The sequence below is a fragment of the Haliotis rufescens genome, unplaced genomic scaffold (assembly GCF_023055435.1).
Source record: "Haliotis rufescens isolate VD_foot unplaced genomic scaffold, xgHalRufe1.0.p SCAF_7, whole genome shotgun sequence".
Lineage (NCBI taxonomy): Eukaryota > Metazoa > Mollusca > Gastropoda > Lepetellida > Haliotidae > Haliotis > Haliotis rufescens.
The window spans coordinates 59,498,725-59,523,197 of NW_025964361.1; the positions used below are offsets into that span (position 1 = coordinate 59,498,725).

A 24,473-nucleotide genomic window follows, 5' to 3' on the forward strand; every position below is an offset into this window, starting at 1 on the left:
CTAGGGCTAGTACCCTCGCAAAATTGTTTCGAAATTTATATCTCCAAAGTTGCCAAAACTTATAAAATGCCTTAGCGACGTCACAGTTAGACACTGATTTTAAGTATATCAGACTGTTCTTTTGCTTATGACAGCAATTATTCCTGTAGTTTATCCAGATTCCCGATGGTTAATTCTGACTCGATTGCCGAATGACAAGGGCGACGCCTTTTTTTTTTTAAACACAAAAAGTACTTGACCTTTGATATTTGCATCTCTATCCCCTTATGACCCCAACGGATATCGTTTTTATCCGCTGGCTTTATCCTGCCGAGAAACATACCCATTATATGATAAATCAATATACCAGCAATATCACAGCGGGTGATACCAGAAATGGGCTTCACACATTGTACCCATGTCGGAAATCGAATCCGGGTCTCCGGCGTGACGAGCGAACACCTTAACCACTAGGCTGTCCTAGTTAATTTACAAACAACCATTACGTCCATATGGGTGGGGGATATCGATAACTATTTCTTCTGGTTGTCTGTCCCTCTCATTGTCCACGTTGAGTTGATTTGATGACAATATTTTACCTGACAAACATTACCCAAACAATTTGACTTCTTTATTTATACACGGCGACACACACACACACACTATTTGATATCAAAATGTTTATCCATTAACCAAAAAAAGTCAAATAGTTTAAATGCAGGTCAATGAGTCTTCAAGAAGTATATGTCTTTTTGTAGCATCATTTGTAGATACAAACATCAATTCGTCTTACACTAGATGGCAATGTGATGACACGTTTGTCGAGGTGTCCACCGGAAATACACGTACATGTGTCAGTAAGGCCAACCCTGCTTGCCTTTCATACAAGTTTGTAAAACCTTACTGTGCATATTTGTCAAAGATAATTAAATTTTGGTCATGTTTATTATCCATGAGGAAAAATGTAGTGTGAGTATTAAATATTTGAGCATTATAACTTGTCCCACTGGGCATGGGAATTTAGTGACACGTTTGTCTGCGGGTGAACCTTGTATACGTACATGTATCAGCTGAGGCAAACCTGTACTTACCTTTTATACATGTCTGTCATTACTAGACAAATCGCTATCAGTGTTATTTATATGTCTGTCATAAACGTATTTTCCTAGGATTAAGTTAGTGTCATGTTAATTACCCACAAGTACAAATATCGTAGTGTGACTATAACCTACCCAGTATGAGTTGAATCCACCACCCTGACACAGCCGCAGTAAGTATCAGCCACCTCACACCCGCCATGTTTGTGAACCAGGAAGTTGTAACACTTAAATGATTTGTGGACAAGGCTGAAAGGGGAGCTGTTTGATTTTCAACTGACGTCAATTGAACTGCGCACATTCATTTTAAACGATATTTGGAGCTTCCATTGTCAATATAGAACGAAGGGACCTTTACAATTATTACTATCATTTCACCATATTTCTTATACACGGCAAACCAAACCCTATACACTCATTTCGACAAGTGCATACGGTCTATTTACATAGGCATAGAATATAACACAAAGGTAACACATCGAATCTATTTATAGGTGAATATGAACACAAATAAGAGGAAAACCTTTGCAAATTTTATTCATTCAAATTCACTTGTCAATACATAACAACATAGGGTTGGCAGGGGTGTAAAGTTTGAGAGACAAGATAAAGTGAACATCGGCTGCACAACAAACATTAACACACAGTCCTCTTTTGTGACACACCAACTCAAAAACAAATGTCATCAGATTGAGAGGAAAGACCACATCATTATAAATGTGATGCCCTAACAACAGTGAGCATTTACTGATTGTATGGAACATATTCTGCATCAAAGTTCGTTTCAATAAATTGTTTTAGACGATGCTACTATGCATGACATAAACTGCACGTCACGTTTAGGTATTTCGTCACGTTATTGTTATTATCTCTATATATGTATATATAGTCCTGATAAACTTTGTTCGTGTGAATGCAATGCGTCAATGGACCATGCAAGGCGTGCAAGGTTGTTTCATGTTAGCCTGTATCCAAAAATAACAAAATGTATTATATACTGAACCGCAAAGGAAACGTAACCCCAAGTAACATTGCATGAAAAGTTGTGATTTAGATATTTGGGTAATTTTTGTCAAAAATTTCTAAAAGATAACATTACCTTGTCCGGAAAAATGAAATTTGATGATAAAAAACAAAGCAGATGCCAATAAAACCGATCGCTTAAACGCATCACGGGAAGGGCCATGGTAACCCGACATACGTGAATTGAAATGCACATGCGTTCTCCCATTTCTTGCTCTATAAAAATCCACCAAGATCGGATAACATTCATTCGTTATTGAATTGTTACCACATGCCAAGATTGACAACAAAACAGCGACACCAAGCCCTAGGACGATTGCAAGCTGGACAAACCGCCGGGCAAGTAGCCAATGCCATTCAGGTCCATGTAAGGACCATATACAGGTTCCCGCAACGACACCAGACAACCTACACTACAGGTGTACAGGATCGCCAGATTGTGTGACAGCATCTTCAAGATCGCTTTGTTACTGCTGCGGAAAGTGATCGACAGACCATGGGGACACACCAGCGACACATTAGTGAGGACACCGTGCGTGGACGATTGACGAGCAGATACCTCAACTGTCAGAGGCCACACCGAGAACCCATTCTGACACCACGACATCGCCGGGGCCGTCTTCAGTGGGCAACACAGCACCAGCATTTGCGCCACAAGCAGTGGAGAAGAATCTTCTTCTCAGACGAGAGCCATGACTGTATCTCAACAGGAGATGGGGGTGGTCCGAGCATCATGGTTATGGGTGGAATTGGTCTTGCACAGAGGGTCGGCCCTGTGGTCTTCGAGAACATCGGTCCAGGGAGAGGCAATGGTGTCTGAGCAGCTCGGTACCTAGTCTTGAGGCCACACGCCATACCTTACTTGACAGGTTGCCGCAACCACGAGTTTCAGCATGATAACGCCCGTGCCCACACTGCGAGGGCAACAAGAGACTTCATCCAGGAGAATGGCATCAGAGCCATGAAGTGGCCTGACCTCAGTCCCGATTTAAATCCCATTGAGCACCTGTGGGACGAGATTCAAAGACGGCTGAATGACGTCCGACCAAGGCCGACAACTGCAGCTGAACTGCGTCAGGCGTTCCTCGGAGTGTGGGCTCAAGTGCCTATGACCTTCATCAACCGCCATGTATCGACGTTGCGTGGCAGTCATCAATGCACGTGGCGGACACACGAGATACTGACTTGGGATGCTATTTTCTCAGAGACTGGTGTTGTGTTTCGCTTAAACAACATTTGACACTTTAATTTCAACCTTGATGATCAGTTTTGCCAAGCTTCATCTTTTTGATATGGTGATGTTTCTTTTGCGGTTCAGTATATCGGGTTATATGTGGTGTTGTGGTATTGCCTCTCCCATTGTGATAGCCCTTACTGGTATGGTGACACGAGTGAGTGAGTGAGTTGGATTTAACGCCGCTTTGTAAAGTATTTCTGTTATACCACTGAGTGTCAAGATCAACATACTGTGGGAGGAAAGCCCGAAGTGCTGTTAGCGATGTAACCCATAAACACGGGTATGGTGCCGAGTAACATATTTCATGTTTGAAGATAACATTCACAGGTTAAGCACAAAATTGCTCCGCTTGGCTACTCGACTTCATTCAATATGTGACTGTTATCCTTTGACAAATGAAGACAGAAATGAAAAAAACCAATCCTTAACACAACGAAGTTAATCGTCTTTCCGAATGCAACGCGTACTACTTTTTCTTGACGTTAGTACCAGTAGAGATATGCTGAGAGGAGCTTGCAATACTAACAATCAACGGTCGGACGTAGTTTGTACGTTCACGATTCACGCGACAAAGATCATGAAATGGAGACTGAGACTTAAAATCAATCAGGGCGTCCAATATAAATTATCACAATTACTTAAAAAGTGGAAATGTGTGCCATACCCTGTAGCATCAGGGAGACTTGATCCCTACTTGACGAAGCCCGTCGAATGTTGGCTGGGGCTAGAGAGGGTGAGAGGGTGAGAGGGTGAGGGTTTTCAAGTACATGTGTGTTTGTGTACACAGTAACTCTATCTGCAGTAAACAGTAGAGGTGTGGCGCCTGTACTAAGAGGTGTTAATTAAAAGATCAAAAGATAATTTTTTGGAAAAGGATATCATGTAATAAAGTCCGTAAACCGAATGTAAGGCAGCAAAATTGGCGGACAGATTAATCCGCAGGTAATGTGTGGAGAACGAAAATATAACGATTTCGTCTTTATCATAAGCCTCTACAAGTCATGGCAGCTGGTATTTCAAAGAATCCTTTCTGTTCCTGTAAATGTATATTATAGATAGCGCTTTTACTTTTTTTCCTGAATTACACGAACGAACGAACGATCGGTCGAGCTGACTTAGTTTAAGCCAAGCAACGACCGTTTGGAGGAATTATAGCCTGCTAATAAATCATATACTGCTATTTCTATTTCGTGTGATCAGCTCTTACACTCTTGAGAAATTTGTTTAATTAATTTATTGATAGGTCACCCCAGAGGCCCTTGTAACCTTTTGGCTGCCCGGTGCATGGGAGTTCCTGACGCTATAGATATGTTGACAGTGTTTCAAATGTCACACGTTGAAGTACTGACGCGAGGTTACGGAGAATCATTTTTGAGAAAGTAATACCGGATCGCAAGTCTTTTATGCAGTTATCGAAATAACCCATTACATTTTGATTCCACGTCAGTCAGTTAGAATCGTGGAAAACATGACCCTACCCCAAAACCCACCCACCCTACCACCCACACACACTTTGTAATTTTTAGCACGTGTAATGCACGCCCCAACAATGATACTGCTTCCCCGTTATTGTGATTGTAGCATGTACATATTCATCTAATGATCGGTATTTTCATGGAGGAAATAACCTGAGTGTCTCTGTCGTACAATAGTAACGATACAAGTGCAGAAACATAACTTCTAACCGAAACACAGTACGAAGAATGTTCCCCATGCACCATTACCAACACTGGACAAAATATCATCCATTCCAAAAAATCCAAAACTTGGAAATACCACCATTCCAATTGGAAATATGACCATTCCAATATTTGGAAAGGTCATATTTCCAAGCTTGGATTTGGTTGGATTTGTTTGGAAATGTTTGGAAATGTTTGGATACAACATGTCATAATCATATCTGTTAAAAGTTGTACAACTTTTGACCTTATGTGAGATTAGTAATGACATGAAAGTAAATAATTAAGAGTATTTTGACACTATGTACCAAAGACCAAATCATGAGCAAATTTAACTAAAAGAATTTCTGTCATTTAAAGTGGCTACTCTTTATATTTAATTTCTTATCTTCCTTGTCTATAATCATATGACATTGACTTTGAACTTTGAACAATTAAACAAATATTTTGTTTTCCCATACCGCCTTAGGGTTGTCGTAGAACAAAGACCGTTTCGAGAATATAGAGGGCCTCATTATTATAATTTGAACTAATATACATATGTTCATAATAGTACTAGGTATAAATGAATTTTGATAAGTGTTCGTACAAGAATATGAACTTCGAATTATCTCGGAATTATGCGCAACACATAGGGCTGAAAATTTTATAATTGTTCTGGAACTATCTGACGGTAATTCAAAACAGGGAACAAGATTTCGTCAAATGAATCATCTAGCCAGGAATGCAACGATTTAAAAGCTGACAAAATGAATAAACATATCTGGAACAGAGTAGACTGTTCATGTGGTCAATTATATGCTACGTCTATTGCCAATGAAGTTTATCACCCCATGTTATAGCATTGTTTCATATAAAAGATAGAAACCAAATAAATGGGACAATTAGTTGTTATGAATTAGCTTTACCTCTGTGACATATCACACAACTAAATGTGAATATGTTTATCAAATAATCAATTACAGTAAATAACCTAGTGTCCTTATTTATACACAATTTAATTACGTATTGGGGTACAATATATAATACACATATACACGGAATGATTTCTTATTTTGTCAATTTAATCATAATCCAAATCATACAAATCAAAGTGTGAAAGTAGTGACTAACTTTATGATCAAGGGTATAAATACTCAATTGTATCTATTAATCCTAATAGCATAACAATAAACGCTGTGTATATACTGAGCATATTTAGATACATCCGGATCTACGATCGCAGCCATATAATCATTCAAGGAAAGTATATTAGATTGAATTACAAATGTGCTATCACTTAAACAAAATTTTCCGTTATCCACGTAAGCCTAAACCTGGGAGAAATAAAGTTCTGTTCTGTTCTGTTCTGAAGACGCCGTCATTATTAGTTGGCGCCAGTCCAATCAACGTGAATATACAAACCGTGATGTTACTTGACCAGTTGATGACACCTGTCAAACTCAAAGTGCCCCTGGTCCTCCACCCACCATGTGTAATACTTTAGCGCACTTGATTGTTTAATTTGCAGTTATATCACTGTTAGGCTGAGTGATGAGAGAATACATTTTGTTGTTTTTGTTAACGATCGTTTCCATTTTCAACGTGGTAACCTTATAAGTGACTAACTTTTTTATCATGATGAAATGAAACATATTAAAATAATGAGAGGGACTGACGATCGCATTTTTCGCATAAATGTCATGCTCGCATTAATTTCATGATTTACTGAAGATAGATTTGAACATTTCTGAGCAACGATCATGTTTGGGTAAGGGAAGTAATCTTGTCTCCGCTTGCAATTGGATTCAGTTCCGAGATCGCAGCTTGACTGTTCGGTACGGCCGAAAGGCGGCATCCATGTTGTTCACGCTCCGCTGATCACGGGGCCTCATTTGTCTGCATTCTGCTTATGAGCCGGGATGCGCATGAAACATGGGTGTCAAAACGAATATATTTACCAATTATACGTACGGTCAATTAGCCAGTCCAAGAGACAATACCCTGGTTCTACCACCTTTAGGTGTAATTACATCGTATGCCCCTGGTTCACGGTTCGTATGATCTCCCGGTCATAAAACCACGATGTTTATTTACCTGGAGCCTCCGACAGCGCCGACTTCCTGTGTACATGTACGTACATGGCAATAAATGGTTTGACAGTTGTTTGACGGAATCAATCAATAATTATTGACACGGTGATGTAATTAAAATTTGTCACTATTCACAACTCCTATTTTTATTTTTCTATTGTTCAGCTGTATTTTCGACCAGTTTTATATGTATAAAAAATCTTCTCTTGTATTTATAAACCAAACCTAAAAACATTATATAAGAACAATTGTGTTTTTAAACCGTAAGTTTTCTATTAAAACAACCATGCAAGTATGATTTCAGCCGTAATATTACTTTAGTCACTCCACAGATTACACATCTTATATGCTGCAAACGCAGCGAATGTAATGCTACTACGTCACAGCTGCCACGGTAATTAAGGGCTGGATTGTTTTTGTGAAGGCAGTTAGAGCAGACGAATTTCCCCCCTCGCTGTATAAAGGCGGTCGCTAACCATATATGTGTATTTTTACTGTTTTTGGCTTGATTTGATTGTCCTTTGGTGAAAACAAATGTTCAATTGTGAAAGCAAACCCTTTTCCCCTGAACGTTAAAAGACAGCTGACTTTGTTTTTGTCTGAAATATCAAGGTTTGAAGTCGTTTATATATTTGCAAAATCCATATTATGGTTAATATTTATAATATAATATGGACAATGGTAAAATTCATTATCACAGTTTAAGTGCTATTCACAAATGTATGTAAATCTACTTCGTGATGAATGAAGCATGGCAATAAATGTATGCATCTGATTCTTCATTTGTTCTGTATTCTTTGACGAGAATGAGTTTCGTTAATGATGTTCACTCTCACAGATTTTTTGATAAGAGGATAGGACTTTAACTGGAGAATAGTTATGAAAAATATATATATAGGTATAGGCGGTCTGTGCACATGTGGTGAAACTGATACCTCATTGATTTGCTAATCGGGACTTGGAAATCATAGTCTGTCATAAAATTGATTTTAAAATATATGGTTTTGACTGTAGTACGTCCTGATATTATGTTGTAAACAACTTATCTTATCTTAAAACAATTATTGATAACTTCCTGAATTCCAATTGTTCAATGAACAGAAGATTCACAGCTCTGGGGTGAGACAACAATAAATTAGATGTCACCAAAGATTGTCCATTTTATGATCTTAGGCACATGTCGGCGCACTTACATGTGAGCCGTCTAGACGACTGTCTGTTTTGTAATTAAATGGCAGCTGTCATCCGGCCGAATACTTAATCTTGAGACCTATTAGTTGTCTCTCAACAATGTTCCCTAGAAAATGGTACTCCACAGGGCAGTATCCTCAGCCCCACCCTCTTCAATATAATGATAAACGATCTATTCGAGGGCCTATCCCCTAAAGTAAACACATCAAACTTCGCGGATGATGGAGCCATCTGGATCCGCACTAAAAGCATGAACATGGTCCAAAATTTACTCCAAAAATCTCTTAATAAAATACAACAATGGGCTGACAAATGGGGCTTCTCCCTTAACTCAGAAAAAACAACAGGAATAGTATTCAAACATAAAAAACATGAAACCCGCCTCCCCAATCCTCCAGCTAAATAATCAAACAATCAAATTTCAAAAACAAACCAAATTCTTAGGACTTATTTTCGATGAACATCTCACCTGGGATGCTCACATCCAAAACCTAACAACTAAATGCAGTAAAGACCTAAACACCCTAAGATGCCTAACTGGCTCTAACTGGGGAGCACCCAAAGATACCCTCCTCTCTCTCTACATATCACTAATTAGATCAAAACTAGACTACGGCTGCGCAATATACAACACCCTAAACAACTCTCTATCTAAAAAACTTGACTCAATACAATATCAAGCTCTCAAACTAATTACACGCACCCAACATGGCACCTCCTACACCTCACTTCAGGCCTTAACAGGAGAAATGCCACTAAGTCTACGCGGGGAACAGCTAAGTTTAAATTTCTGGGCCGCGTCCCAATCAAACCCTCTCATCCAAAACTTAATAAACCAAAACATCAGCCCCAAAAACCAAGCTCTAGCTCGTAAACACCCCTTACTTGCCTCAATATCCCAAAGAATAACAAACTACCTAAATGAACACCAAATTAAAAATCTTAACACAAAACTGCAAACAAACAAATATCTTCACCCCTAAACTTAAAATACCCAAAATAGACACAACACTAGCTAGCCAAATAAATAAACAAACCGACCCAAACATAGCTAAAACTACCACACTAGCATACATACACGAAAATTGGCCAAATTGGTGTCACATTTACACGGACGGATCCTCAGATCCGACCTCCAAACACACAGGTTTCGGAGTCCATACCACACAACCAACTAAAACCACACAATCCTTCCGACTCCCAAACAACCAATCAATATTCACGGCAGAACTAATGGGCATGGCCTCAGCCCTCCATAATCAAGAATCCAAAAAGCACAAAAAAATCCTAATACTTACCGACTCCCTAAGTGGACTGCAAGCCCTCCAAAACAAAAATACCAAAAACCGACCTAAATTAATAAATCAAATACTTAAAAGCTCCAACGACCTAACTAAGGCAGGCAAAAAATAACCTTCTTGTGGATACCCGCCCACGTAGGAATATACGGTAATGAAAACGCCGATAAAGCAGCTAAACTATCCCTCAAAATCCCAGAAATAAGCTTAAACTTACCCATCTCAAAATCAGAAATTAAAAGTGTAAACAAGCAAAAAATCACAAAAAATGGCATAACCTATATCTAAACTCAAATAGCCAAACCAAAAATTCTCCATCCATCCAAAAAAATCGACAGAGTAATCACTAAACTCCAAACAGGACACACCAACCTAAATAACCACCTAAATTTTTTTTAAAAACACACTACAGGTAACTGCCCACACTGCAAACAACCAGAAACCCCAGAACACGCACTCATCCACTGCACACACTACCTAACACATCGAATCGCATTACAAACCACCCTCAATCTAAACAAGGCTCTAACTCTAGAAGCAATACTAAACCCACAAAATAAACTAGAAAACTTCAAGGCCTTAGGCGTATTCTTAATAAAAACGGAACTAATAAAACGCATCTAAAAACACAATAACCTACCAAATCAAAATCACATAAACAAACAAACATCCACCATACCCAGCTCCCTTAGTTCTCCTCCCCAATCCCATCGGCATCTATTCCAAATCTCAAAATTCCCAAATTCTATATAAGCAACCCCTAAAACCCCCCTCTTGGGTTGCACAGACCACTTTCGCCCCTTTCGGAAACACATTAAATGGCCTGGCTGGGCCCGTGTGCGAAATACGCATCAGTCGGAAAGCGCACGTTAAATCTCCAAAGTAAGTACGTAAGTAGTTGTCTCATAATTAACCAAAACATAAGCCCAAGAAACCAAACTCTAGCTCGCAAACACCCCTTACTCACCCCAATATCCCAAAGAATAACTAACTACCTCAATGAACACCAAACTCAAAATCTTAAACAAAGCTGCAAAAAATAAAATATCTTCACCCCTAAACTCAAAATACCCAAAATAGACACAACGCTAGCTAACCAAATAAATAAACAAACCGACCCAAACATAGCTAAAACCACCACACTTGCATACATACACGAAAATTGGCCAAATGGGTGTCACATATACACTGACGGATCTTCAGACCCGATCTCCAACCACACAGGCTTCGGAGTCCATACCACACAACCAGTTATATCCACACAATCTTACCGACTCCCTAACAACCAATCTATATTCACGGCCGAACTTATGGGCATGGCCTCAGCCCTGCATAACCAACAATCTAAAAACAACAATAAAATCCTAATTCTCACCGACTCCCTTAGTGGACTACAAGCCCTTCAAAACAAAAATACCAAAAAACGGCCTAAATTAATAAACCAAATACTTAAAAGCTCCAACGACCTAACAAAAGCAGGCAAACAAATAACCTTCTTGTAGATCCCCGCCCACGTAGGAATTTACGGCAACGAAAGCGCCGATAAAGCAGCTAAATTATCTCTTAAAATACCAGAAATAAGCCTAAACCTACCCATCTCAAAATCAAAAATTAAAAGTGTAAACAAACAAAAATTAACCAAAAAATGGCATAATCAATATCAAAACTCAAATAGCCAAATCAAAAAAGTGCTCAGAAAACCACCAGCCAAACCTAAAATCCTACACCCCTCTAAAGAAATTGACAGATTAATTACAAAACTCCAAACAGGACACACGAACCTAAATAACCACCTAAAAAAACTTAAAAGACACACCACAGGCAACTGCCCCCACTGCAAACAACCCGAAACCACAGAACACGCACTCATCCACTGCACCCACTACCAAACACACAGAACCACTCAACAAACCACCCTCAATCTAAATAAGGTTCCTACTCTAGATGAAATACTAAACCCTCAAAATAAACTAGAAAACTTCAAGGCCCTATGCGTATTCCTAATCAAAACAGACCTAATTAAGCGCATCTAAATACTAATTAATCTACCAATCCAAAATCCAATAAACATACAAACACCCACCTCACCCGGCTCCCTTAGTTCCCTCCTCCACCCACCTCGGCATTTATTCCAAATTTAAAAATCTCAAAAATTCAATATAAGCAACCCCTAAAAGCCCCCTCTTGGGTTGCACACACCACTTTCACCCTTTTCGGAATACACTAAATGGTCCGGCCAGGCCCGTGTGCGAAATACGCTGCAGTTGGAAAGCGCACGTTAAATCTTCTATATCAGTCAGTAGTTGTCTCAGCACTAAACAATCAGCAATCTAAAAAACAACCAAAAAATCCTCATCCTAACCGACTCCCTCAGTGGACTACAAGCCCTCAAAAATAAAAACACTAAAAACCACCCCAAACTAATAAATCAAATACTCAATAGCTCAAACAACTTAACTAGGGCAGGTAAACAAATAGAGTTCATTTGGATACCCGCCCACGTAGGAATCTTTGGAAATGAAAAGGCAGATAAAGCATCAAAATTATCCCTTAAACTCCCAGAAATAAGCTTAAACTTACCCAGCTCAAAATCAGAAATCAAAAGTCTCACTAAACAAAAAATCAACAAAAAATGGCAAAATATATACCAAAACTTAAATAGCCAAATCAGGAAAGTACTCAAAAAACCTAAATAAACCAAAAATACTACACCAATCCAAAAAAATCGACAGAATAATTACTAAACTACAAACAGGCCGCACCAAACTAAATAATCACCGTAAAATAGCTAATCTACACACAACAGGAAACTGCCCACATTGCAAACAACAAGAAACACCAGAACACCTACTCATTCACTGCACACACTACCAAACACACCGAACAACACTACAGACCACCCTAAATCTTAAAACCGGACTTACACTAGAATCAATCCTAAATCCATAAAATAAATTAGAAAAATTCAAAGCCTTAGGTTTATACCTAATTAAAACAGGACTAATTAGTCGCATTTAAACCCCAAATAAAATAATAAAACCAAAACTACCTTATCTAACAACCACCCAACACACACAGCTCCCTTATTAGTTCGTCCCCCACCCACTCTTGGCATTCTTTCCAAATCTCAAAATTTCAAAATTACTATATAAGCAACCCCTAAAGCCCCTAATTCATAGTCTTTTTATTGTTCAAATTACTGATAAAACATATTTTAACTTGTTCCTTCTAACCATATTTCCAAACAATTCCAAACAATTCCAAACAATTCCAAACCATTCCAAGTCATTCCAAACATTTCCAATGTTGGAAATATGTTTGGAAATGTTGCCATTCCAATTTTGGATTTTTTGGAAAGATCGATCTTTCCAAGCTTTGGAAAGTTTGGAATGAGCGATCTTTCCAAAGCATTCCAACGTTCATTCCAAATTGGAATGGACGCTATTTGGTCTTGTGCAAGTGACTTGCCTGGCAAGCTGTGCGGCTGTACTTGCGTCAACACTACCTTACCTGTGCTGTCAGTTGTCAGTCTAGGGGAACCTTCATCATCCTCAGCATCGTTCAGCTTTAGAAGACGAACAGTAATGATTTGTGAAGAGAAGCCGAAACGTTCCTGTCGAAAAGTGAAGGATAGAAAATGAAAGCCGAAAGTAGAGAATGACAGTATAAACCTGTTGGAGAAATTGCTAGCAGAACATAATGGACGATGGCGCACGTGATGACGCGATTGAAAGTTGACGTCATAAGAAGTAGGAGTATGACACAAATGGTGAGAGATTGGAGGAGGAAGTGATGTAATGGACGTAAACAAAGTGCATTATGTTTTCAATGAACCCATTTAGTGCAAAGCACTATTTGAAAAAAATATATGTTTCACGCAACATTTTCTAGACCAAATATACTTTCCCTCAAAATGTTTACTGTTGCATCTTCAGTTACATCACTTTAAGTGGAATAAATGTATTTGGATGTTAACAAGTCCATAGAAGGTTATATATAGGTTAGTTAGTCCCATAATTTAATTAACAGGTGTGTATATGAAGCGACCTGGGTTGACGTATTAGGGGTCTTACTCTTACTCGTTTAATGATTGATCATGTGTAAGTTTCGGTTCATTTCTAATTACTATTCTCTAATTACATTCGCAACAATAACATATGGTCTTAACAAAACAGTCAACAATATTCCTGATCGGATCAATACAGTTTTGACGTGACATTCTAAATATATTAAAATATATCTACGTGTCTCGTAGCTAGTATCTTAGGAAAACAAGTTTGCTCCAAACAAAGTTCAAAGAGCTTGTCAATCAAAGCAAAAAACTTGTTTTCGAACCCAGCTAGAATCATTTTACAAGTGCATCATGTCCTTTATGTGTACATGCGTAATAAAATGCGTTTTGAATGACATCGAAATTACAGGTATATCTATCAAACGGCACTTACTCCATTTTCTGAAGACAATAAAGCCTATATAAAGTGTGTCATCTGTTCGTTTCTATTCAGACCAGATAATGTTATTCAGTAACAGAAAGTAGCTGGACTAAATCCAAACTCCATGTTAACCTGCCCATTGTGATTTGCAGACTCGCTCATTAAGGCATGATCTCACCACTGGACTCCTGACAACCACGTTTGTTATGGACTTTAGTAGAGGCGCCTACTCATACAATCATAAAAGTTATATAGGTTCCTATAATGGTCAGTAGAGACCTCACTTGGTTGTGGGAATTGTTTACGTGGGGAACATTGAAAAGAGAAGGAAACCGTGACCACGGAGTTTTGATGCTGTTTATTGAGGGAGCGCAAGTGATCGTATATAATTACAATATAATTGCAAAGATGTTATACTGTACGAAAAGCAATAAATCAAGTAATTGTCAAAGTAATCTGTGTCAAGCAATACAACATATGAGTGATATATTTTAGAATTTGAGTAAATAATTCCAGACTTACTACTGTCATCACATTTTTTCTTACTAACATAGTTTTTGCACATACCTCATATACAGAAAACGTAGTGAGACATTAAAACAATAACAAACATGTGACTGTCATAGTCATAAAATGTTAATGACACTAAAGTCTCCTTGAGCATAGAGATTACAAGCAGGGTTGGAGGCTACGGATACAATGGCCCATACACATACTACTACTCTGGGTTTACCTAGGTTTACAAAATGTGAAAGGTGGTTTGCGTGGCTTTCACAACATAGCATATTAACTTACTTGGTGTGTTATCATATACAATATAACTTGACAATAAAATACAACAACCCAAACACAAATAAACAAAACGAATACACAAACATGTTCGTAGAGCTGTAGCGCCAGAGGGAGATAATAATAGACAATTTTAAAGCGCCCCTAGTAACAAAGGGCGATGATTCAATGTTGAACTTATCAACATAGCTTGCCTTGTTACAAATGGAGGTAATTGATAAAATACGAATTGTGTAATTACGACGAAGACTATTTTCCTTTCAGCAAAGCGTGTGAAAATTGACATGCCTGATTAAAAAATGTACCATTTTGTTTTGTTTATAGCATTTGTTTACATAACATCATTATAATAATACATAATCACAATCTATCAAGTGATTCGTCTATTACAGATATTTTTAAATGGATAGACCGTCGCCGATTGCTTTCGTCAGTTCACTAACACAAAACATACACATTGATAGTGTGACATGCAGCAACAAGGGTTTCTACGATATATATACATATATATAATCGCAATCCATATATACAATATATATATATATATATATATATATATATATATATATATATATATATATATAAACAAGTGTACAGAGGGAGTAAATTTGTCATCTCCATGTATTTCAGTTAACCGACCACATACAAAGTTGATGACACCATTATTACACATGCATACACAGACAATACTATAATTATAAGGTAAACACCAGCTATAGCTTAAATATAGAAACATATCAATACATTTACGTTTATTTTGTATGAGTATAATTGTAAAACTATTTACAGTTCACAGCAAGGGGACATTGGATTACAGCATAGTGTTTAGTTCTGACTGACCGACAATGTTGAATCATGTGATCTGTTTGAAACAAAACCATGCACGTATGAACATACGTTGTTTAATCAAGTATCCTGTTACAATTCAGTGTTGAAATGAAACAATTAATACAAATGCGTACATCGTTGAAGTTGAACAAAACCTTACTCCAAATGAACTTACATAATTCACATTGTAACTGTGCCATATAGTGACTGAGTGTGTGAGGTCGGTGGGAGGATCAATAGAGACCTGACGCTACAGAAATACGTAAATTAAGAATTTATTTATTACAATTTTAAACCCACAAAAATAGAAATATATGTGTCACCTTTCGGGACTACAGGTACAAGTACCAATAAATAATTCTATCAAACCGTAAATTTGTCACTACAAAGTCACTTGAGTTCCCCGATCTCACTGTATTCACCATCCGTTCCTCGTGACGTGTTGTCAAGAGTCTCGTACGTCCGCGCTCCATTAGAGTCGGACACGTCACATGGCGTCAGAGCAGTGGTACCAGTTCCTAAATCTGTTTTTCCAGATTTAATGGTGCAATAGGTATCTCCTTCCATCTTGGCGTCATATGAGACGGCATTGAGACTGTCGTATGTCCTAGTACCTGGGCCAACGTCATCACTGGCCTGCGATCGTTCAGTTTGAGCGTTTGATACAATGGTTGGGTGCGATGTCTTGTCTAAGCGTCTGGAATGTGAGGGCATTCAAAACTTGGTGTAAACAAGTACATGAAAGACATGGAAGCATTATCCAATATGACGTCATGTTCATGTCAGGTATAATCCTATCTTCGGACGAATTACGTTTTGAGTTTTTAAAATATTTATTTTTGAAATATATATTTTGATCAGAGTGACCATTTACCTATTCCTTCTCCTCCAGACAACAACAGTGACGATGCCACCTAATACAGCACCAGCCACGAATGCCACTGCTACGGCAACTGCTACGGCAACTGCCAACTGGCTAGCGTTACATCCGGCTGGTTGTACACTTCTCGCGTCTTCTGAATACATAAAAGACAAGATCAATCAATGAGAAAAGGTAAATATGTTTGATTTTATTTAAAATGAATATTAAGCAAAACATGGAGTATAAGCATTGTCATCAAGTACAACTTGGTCCTGTGTCTAAAATAGACCTGCATGTGATTCGCGGCATTTCAGATTATTTTGTTTTTATGAACAGCTCGCTTGCATCGATTTATAAAATAGATTAATGTGTAAGTAATGGATATGAACCAATCGCTATAATTCAGTAGACATGACTGTTCGTATTTTGTTCAAGATACAGCCATTGTGTTGATCAGTACCACCACATCTAACTTCGTTCAAAAATCAAATATGATTTTATTATCTTCTTTGGACATGAACAAACTTATGTCAGCAAACAGTTGAGACGTTAAATTTCCTATCATATTCTATGAATGATTAAACGAAGCCAGTCCAAACAATTTCTGGTTTTAAAGTGCTGCTTTGGCGGAGACATGGGGATCGATCAAAAACAGGAACAGACACATTTTCTATTGATTGAAATCGTGTATCGCATCAATTACATTAGATTTCAATTCCCACTGCTCTTCACACTTCACTTCCAACGCTTGATGTTGCACATCTTTATTGTACAGATATTCAGTACCGTTTTAACACATCATACCTTGCTATATTACCGTCCAGCCACTGCCAACTGACTTCGCACTGCCTACCTGTTGACATAACATGGTTACCTGTACAGTCCGCTTGTGTCCACCCTGTTTCACATCCCCTGTCACAGTCCCCTGTTGAGCCACAGGAAGAGTTCCCCACACAGTGTCTGGATGCACAGATCTTGCCACAGTTAACTCCATAATGATTAATATCACAGGCTGGAAAATTATCGAATAAGCTTTATACTGTGGTATCCCGTGAACCAACATAGGAAACACGACTGGATTTATGTCAATATTTATCTTTATACCCAAACTCTGATCTTAGCCAGTTTTTGACATGTCCAAAAAGAACTCTCCCCAATTTGGTATTTTATGTCTGGAATTCTATGGTTAAATAGTATCATATCATAAAGGAGAATCACTTTCAGCAATTGGGTACAGTTTTATACTCATTTCAATGTTTAATGTAAACTACGGTTATCACCCTCTCTGCAGTCTTCACCCATCCACCTTGGCTCACACCCAGAAACACATGTCCCTTGTACGTGATCACATGGCAAGTCTCCAGCACACTTTCTATCAGAACAATATTTGCTGCAGTTCTGTCCATAACTTCCACTTGGGCATGCTGTTGAGAAATCAAAATGTTCATGAGTATATTACAAAGCATCTATTACTGCGAAGTGTTATGTTTATTACTAGTCTTTATTAGAAAATCTTAAATGTTATTTATCTCTGGTATAAACATAAATGTTGTTTGTGCCATCGCCAGGTATCAGGTAAAACAGGATAGCATCAGCGGTATTGTGTTCTAAACAATTATTGTTTAAATGTTTGAACAAGACGTCTCCCTTTGCTCTCAAACGAATACACGAAAACCATAAGCAGATAACAGAATATCATACAATTGTTGAATACTATATAACACAGTGTTTAATCATAGTTGCCATGAACACATTAACACATTACAAAAGATCTATATATATGTTTATTGTTTCAAGAAAACAGGATGGATTCCTGTTGTGCGTACTCTGATCACAAATCGGTCTCCAAGCCACAATGTATCATTCAGAATGGATCTCAGATTTTCTACATTTTTTTAACAAATGTTTGGCAGTCAAATATTACATACATTGACATATGCATTTTGATTCCAGAGGAACGAGTTATGCCAACACAGCAGTAATTTATACTGTTGATTTAAGGACAGAGCAAATACTGTCAACCCTTTGTTCTGAAAACTATTAAAAACCTTTACCCCTTCACCTCTATGTTCTGTATTTGCGATCCGTTTTATGTCAAAAAACAGGTTCTCGTGCTAAATGTGTCTCTTACCGACCAAACGTAACTCAAACGCAAGACTTCCGATTTTGTCCAAATGTTTTTCAGGTATGTAGACTTTAAATTACATGTTCAAAAGTCTTAGGAAATAATTGATTTAATGTGACATAACACCATATTGCACCTCAATAGTCAGTAGCTGAAAAACAGTGCAGATGTTATTTCTTTACTATTCTCCCCAATCTGGTCTTTAAAGTCTGGAATACTATCACTAAATAATAACACTCAAGGAGAGTCACTACGTTCAGCAATTGGGTACAATTTCGATACATATTTCAATATTTTGCTGCGTTCAATTTATAATGTAACCTACGGTTATCACCTTCTCTGCAGTCTTCACTCATCCACCCTGGCTCACACCCAGAAACACATTTCCCCCGTACGTGATCACATGGTGAGTCTCCTGCACACTTCCTGTCTGTGCAATAGTTTCCGCAGTTCTGTCCATAAATTCCACTTGAGCATGCTGTGAAATCATAATGCCATAAGAGTATTACAAAACGTCTATTGCTAATTAGTGTTATGATTATAACTAGCCTTGATTATAAAAAAACCACTTAAATGTTATTTAACTCTGGTATAAACATAAATGTAGTTTTTACCATGTGCCAGATAAAATAGGATAGCATCAGTGGTAATGTTTTCTAAATGGTTTCAATGTATGATCAAGCCGTTTCCCATTGCTCTCAAACGAAACCAAAGTAGGCAACATCACATCTTACTCTGGTTAAATAATTTATAATAGTGTTTGAACATAGTTGTCATGAACATAATACAAATTGATAAGGTATATCAATAAGTTCCGTTTTGGAAGCAAAACGGATGAATCCCTATTGAATTTGCTCTGATTATAAGTCAGTCTCAAAGCCAGAATGTATCATTCAGAATGTATCTTAGATGTTTTACATTTTTTTGTTCTTTGACCAAATGTTTCGTAACCTCGATATTATTTTATTGCGATACCTTTTATGTTAAAAACAGGTTCTCGGGGTTATATTTGCCTTTTACCGACCAAACTTAACTCAAGAGCCGGAACTCTGATTGTGTCCAAATGTTTGTCATGTATGTAGATTTTCAAATACAGATTCAAAGGTTTCAGGGAATGTTCAATATGATATAACATAACAACAAATTGCGACTCAACCGTCAATAACTGTGCAAATGTCAAAGGTCACATGTTTTGGTAACGTCTTGGTTTATATTCATATCTAACTGGAAAGCAAAAGAAGTGCCAGAACAATATGTGAAAAATCTCAGTTTACTGCCTTTGCAGTCGACGTGGGAACTGGCCTATCAAAGCCAAAATGTCACAGGCTGGAACATTATCGTATTAGCTTTACACTACCGTATGCAGTAAACGTACCTGTATTTCGATACATAAAATGATTCAATGTTTTGCTGCGTTCAATTTATAATGTAAACTTCGGTTATCACCTTCTCTGCAGTCTTTACCCATCCACCCTGGCTCACAACCGGAAACACATGTCCCTCGTACGTGATCACATGGTGAGTCTCCTGCACACTTCCTGTCTGTGCAATAGTTTCTGCAGTTCTGTCCATAACTTCCACTTGAGCATGCTGTGAAATCATAATGTCATAAGAATATTACAAAACGTCTATTGCTTATTAATGTTATGATTATAACTAGTCTTAATTATAAACACCACTTAAATGTTATTTAACTCTGGTATAAACATAAATGTTGTTTGTGCCGTCGCCAAGGACTAAATAAAACAGGATAGAGTCAGTGGTGGAGTCAATTGTACGATTCCAACTATATTATGAGCAAGTGTTCAACTGTACAAACTCCAGTGCTAGCGCTCTTCTCCTAAGTATGAATGGTCAATATTCCTTTATTGGAGTTTGGGTCAAAATCACTCCGTTTCTGATTTTGACAAGAGGAAATTTTGTAAATTTAATGTGCATTGAGACCTTCATTAAGTTTGACAAAACGAATGCATTTGGTTATGTGATTTTTTAACCGTTTCAACTACCTTTGTTCTTTAAAGATCTTCTTCATAAACTCTGGTCACATCAGGTTATGATTGTGTAGGTGTTTTAGAAGTCAAAACCAACAACAATATCCTGCTAAATTGAAAAATGCTGTCGAAAGCTGAACGTGCTCGAGGTAATGTATGGTCCGAAGCGGAACAAGTGTATGCTAAACATTTGGATGGAATTACATATACAGGCCCAGCTTCGCGATGAAAGTGCTCCAGATAAAGCCGTTTATCATATAATGGGTAGGTTTCTCGGCAGGATAAAGCCAACGGATAAAAACGATATCCGTTGGGGTCATATGCGGACATGGATGCAAATATCAAAGGTCAAGTAGGGACTACTTTCACTGTTTATAAACAAACATGGCGTCGCTCTTGTTATTCGCCGATGGAGTCAGAATCTGGAGAAATTACTGGGATAATTGCTATTGTTATGAAAAGAATAGTCTAATATACTGAAAATCAGTGTCTAACTGTGATGTAGCTAAAGCATTTTACAAGTTTTGGCAACTTTGGAGATAGAAATTGTGAAACAAACAAGCGAGGGCACTAGCCAAGTGGGATCACGTTCCATATCTGTACTTGTGGACTTCTGTGGCTTGGAACCTTTTCCACAAATTAAAACAGTTGAATTTGGCCGAAATATGTTCGAATTGTTACCTTGTTTCGTTTTTTTGCTGTGTGTGCATCTGACTGCATTTCATAACGTAATGACAAGTCATAGACTAGGTTTAGAGTAGCTTCCCTTTGATAAAGGACAGTTACTCTATCAGACATACCGATGGATTGCCGTGAAAGGCAAGAAAAAACAATTTGTGTAGGCGAATGTTGTTTTGCATGTATGTAGTTACGCCACTGTATAAGAAACAGGTTTCTGTTGGAACTATATTAGCTACTATCACTGTTCATCTGACATATCACTTACCCCGTGACGTGATATATATCAATGCGCACATTCCAGAAAAAAATGCAATGTTGAGGTTGTGTTTGTGAGAGATGGAAAGAGGTTTTCGAGGACAGAATTGAAGAATGACATTATATGATAAAGAGGTTATCACGCTTGTGTGTTTGGGCATTGTAAATATCCTGTATTAGGAACAAATACTATGTATTTAACAAGCCAAGGCTCGCTAAATACAGTGTTTACAGATATTTACCATCCCTAAACACACTTGCGTGATAACCTATTCACAGTTCGGGGCCTACCTTATATTTGAAATCTTTGAGGCGGGGAAGCGGGTGGGGGGAGGGGCGTTGTTTTGGAGACTACATTTTTTAAACAAAACAATTTTTTATATGTCTAAAATTATCCAGACTGCGTGGTATGTTGCGCATAATACATCACTGGTTTGTCTTATTAAGACGACTCGATTATTTACAGGTAGAATATCGTTATGTGTGTCACTAAACATGTCCAAGATCAAAATTGGTTGCAGTATGAAAAAGTTCCATATGACGTTCTGTGTCACATCTATTCGACCCGATATTATCAGGGTCTGGAAAAGGTTATAATATTCAATTTATACTGATAAGTACAATAAATGTAGTTGATGTGCTTTTAATAGTTCCAACCTGGTTCCAACATGAGTCACACTTGTATGATCACATGCTTTTAAGATTAATATATATACCCTGTTGGGTGTTTGCCTGTAAAAAAAGAAAATATTAATTCCGATGCTTACCTTGTCTACAATCGTCACCCATCCACCCTATCTCACACCTGGGAATACACGTCCCTCCTATGTGATCACATGGCGAGTCACCTGCACATCTTCTTTCCATGCAAGAGTTGTTGCAGTTCTGCCCGTAGCTGCCATTTGAACACACTGTGGACAAATAATGAGAGATCATGTACATTTTAGACACAAATATCTTAAAAGAGAATAAAATGCAAATATCCAAAGGAACATTACCGCATAACGGAGAGAGATTTAACCATTTGCTGTTTGGGACCCAAGGTTACTCCAATTCGAAATGATTCATTGTCATGTTGCCATTACTTAGCTGTAATGTTGCTGACTAATATAACAAACCTTCAATCACATTTTGTTGATGTTAGTAATTGAGTAATGATGTGACAATAGCCCAGGACTGATAATCCCAAGGGATCAAGGAACCAATGTTCTGGGCAAGGAAGAACTGCTCTTGTGCACAGTGTCCAACTTTGTCTGCCACAAAAAAGTATCATTTCGAGTTGTATCACGTCACAGCAGAGCACGTTGGAAAATACACTGCTGATAATAATAGGTAAACAGATGGGGTGTCCATCTAAACTTGATTCAGACATGATCTACATAGCAATATTTCTACTTGTATTCGTTGAAAGTACCAAGCCGGTAGAAAGATAAATAAAACCGCAAGGGTATACTAGACAGGTATACGTTTGCAGGTCACACTTAGAGTACAACGTAGTATACAGAATTACCTACATTACATATCCAAAAATATATGCCCATGTAAATTGGTTACAGGATACAGTGATGCATAGGATACAGTCTGTCGGAACAACTTCACCTCTACGCTCCAGTCTAGCCTGTATTACACCATTCTTCTTCCTCCCCTGGTCTCCAGCTTCCAGGACACACACCACTGACTGAATCTCCTCACCTTTATCACACCTGTCTCACGGCCACCCTGGTCTACAGTCTCTACAACACACCACTGACTGAATCTCTTTACCTGTATCACACATGTCTCCCGGCCACACTGGTCTATTCTCCAGGACAGACACCGCTGACTGAATCTCTCACCTGTATCACACCTGTATCACACCTTTATCCCTGCCACCCTGGTCTACAGTCTCCAGGACACACACCACTGACTGAATCTCCTCACCTGCATCACACCTGTACTCCCTGCCACTCTGGTCTACAGTCTCCAGGACACACACCTCTGACTGAATCTCCTCACCTGTATCACATCTGTTTCCCTGCCACCCTGGTCTACAGTCTCCAGGACACACACCACTGACTGAATCTCCTCACCTGCATCACACCTGTACTCCCTGCCACTCTGGTCTACAGTCTCCAGGACACACACCTCTGACTGAATCTCCTCACCTGTATCACACCTGCCTCCCTGCCATCCTGGTCTACAGTCTCCAGGACACACACCACTAACTGGGTCACATGTTGCTTGGAAGCAGTGGCAGAACTGATTGCAGCTATCACCAAAGACTCCTGGGCTGCAAACTTGAAATAGGATGATACTTTACATCCTTGTTCCCCAAGGCTTTCAAGTGCAAGTGTGTCCCAGATATGAACATTTTAATAGCATCCCAACCTGTATTGTTGCTATCAGTGTCACGTCATGTTCTCTGGTATTTGAATGTAAGAACACACGTAACGTTTTCCTTATCAGTATTAACAATTGTATCGATTAGTTTAACAGTACCTCATATGTATTATTACCTTAAATAAGAAATATATCAACAAAAAGATATTTAAAGATATTGTGGGGTCTTTACTATTTTATTTTACAGTTTACTTCCTTTAAATGTAGCAGGGTATGTTCAAGGCTGTTGCTGTACATTTTACATTAACTTTCTACATACATAAAGAATGTAGGCAATCTGCCCATGTTAACTAAGTAGTGTTTTGATAAGCAACATAATATGCAGCGTATCTATATTTCTGAATTTCTCATATACATAACAATATAAACAAACATTGTTAACTTAAGGTGCATTCACACAGTTGTATACAATTTGTTGTACGCAAGTAGTTGTGCGAACTGAATACCCACAGCATCGAGTTGCATCCATCACTGATCTCGCGAGATCTCTGACCAAAAGCTTGTGATCCACTACCGGAATCCTGGTTGCTGTGCGATTTTAATATTGAGTTGTA

The 24,473-nt window shown here is 38.2% G+C and overlaps 2 protein-coding genes across 2 annotated transcripts in view; both read right to left on the reverse strand.

Annotated features, from left to right (window-relative positions):
• The window catches only part of LOC125376056 (fucolectin-like), a 30,414-nt gene extending 29,119 nt beyond the window's left edge, over positions 1–1,295 (reverse strand). The window contains exon 1 of the mRNA XM_048387378.1: positions 1,212–1,295. Coding sequence (XP_048243335.1) covers positions 1,212–1,278 — 67 coding nt within the window. The 5' untranslated portion in view covers positions 1,279–1,295. The remainder of the gene's footprint in view (positions 1–1,211) is intronic.
• LOC124125609 (multiple epidermal growth factor-like domains protein 10) overlaps positions 1–24,473 on the reverse strand; it is a 123,008-nt gene that overhangs the window by 38,390 nt on the left and 60,145 nt on the right. The window contains exons 6-9 of the mRNA XM_048387369.1: positions 23,685–23,816; positions 22,308–22,451; positions 20,060–20,203; positions 18,948–19,091 (exon numbers count right to left, since the gene is read on the reverse strand). Of these exons, the coding sequence (XP_048243326.1) occupies positions 18,948–19,091; positions 20,060–20,203; positions 22,308–22,451; positions 23,685–23,816 (564 nt within the window). The remainder of the gene's footprint in view (positions 1–18,947; positions 19,092–20,059; positions 20,204–22,307; positions 22,452–23,684; positions 23,817–24,473) is intronic.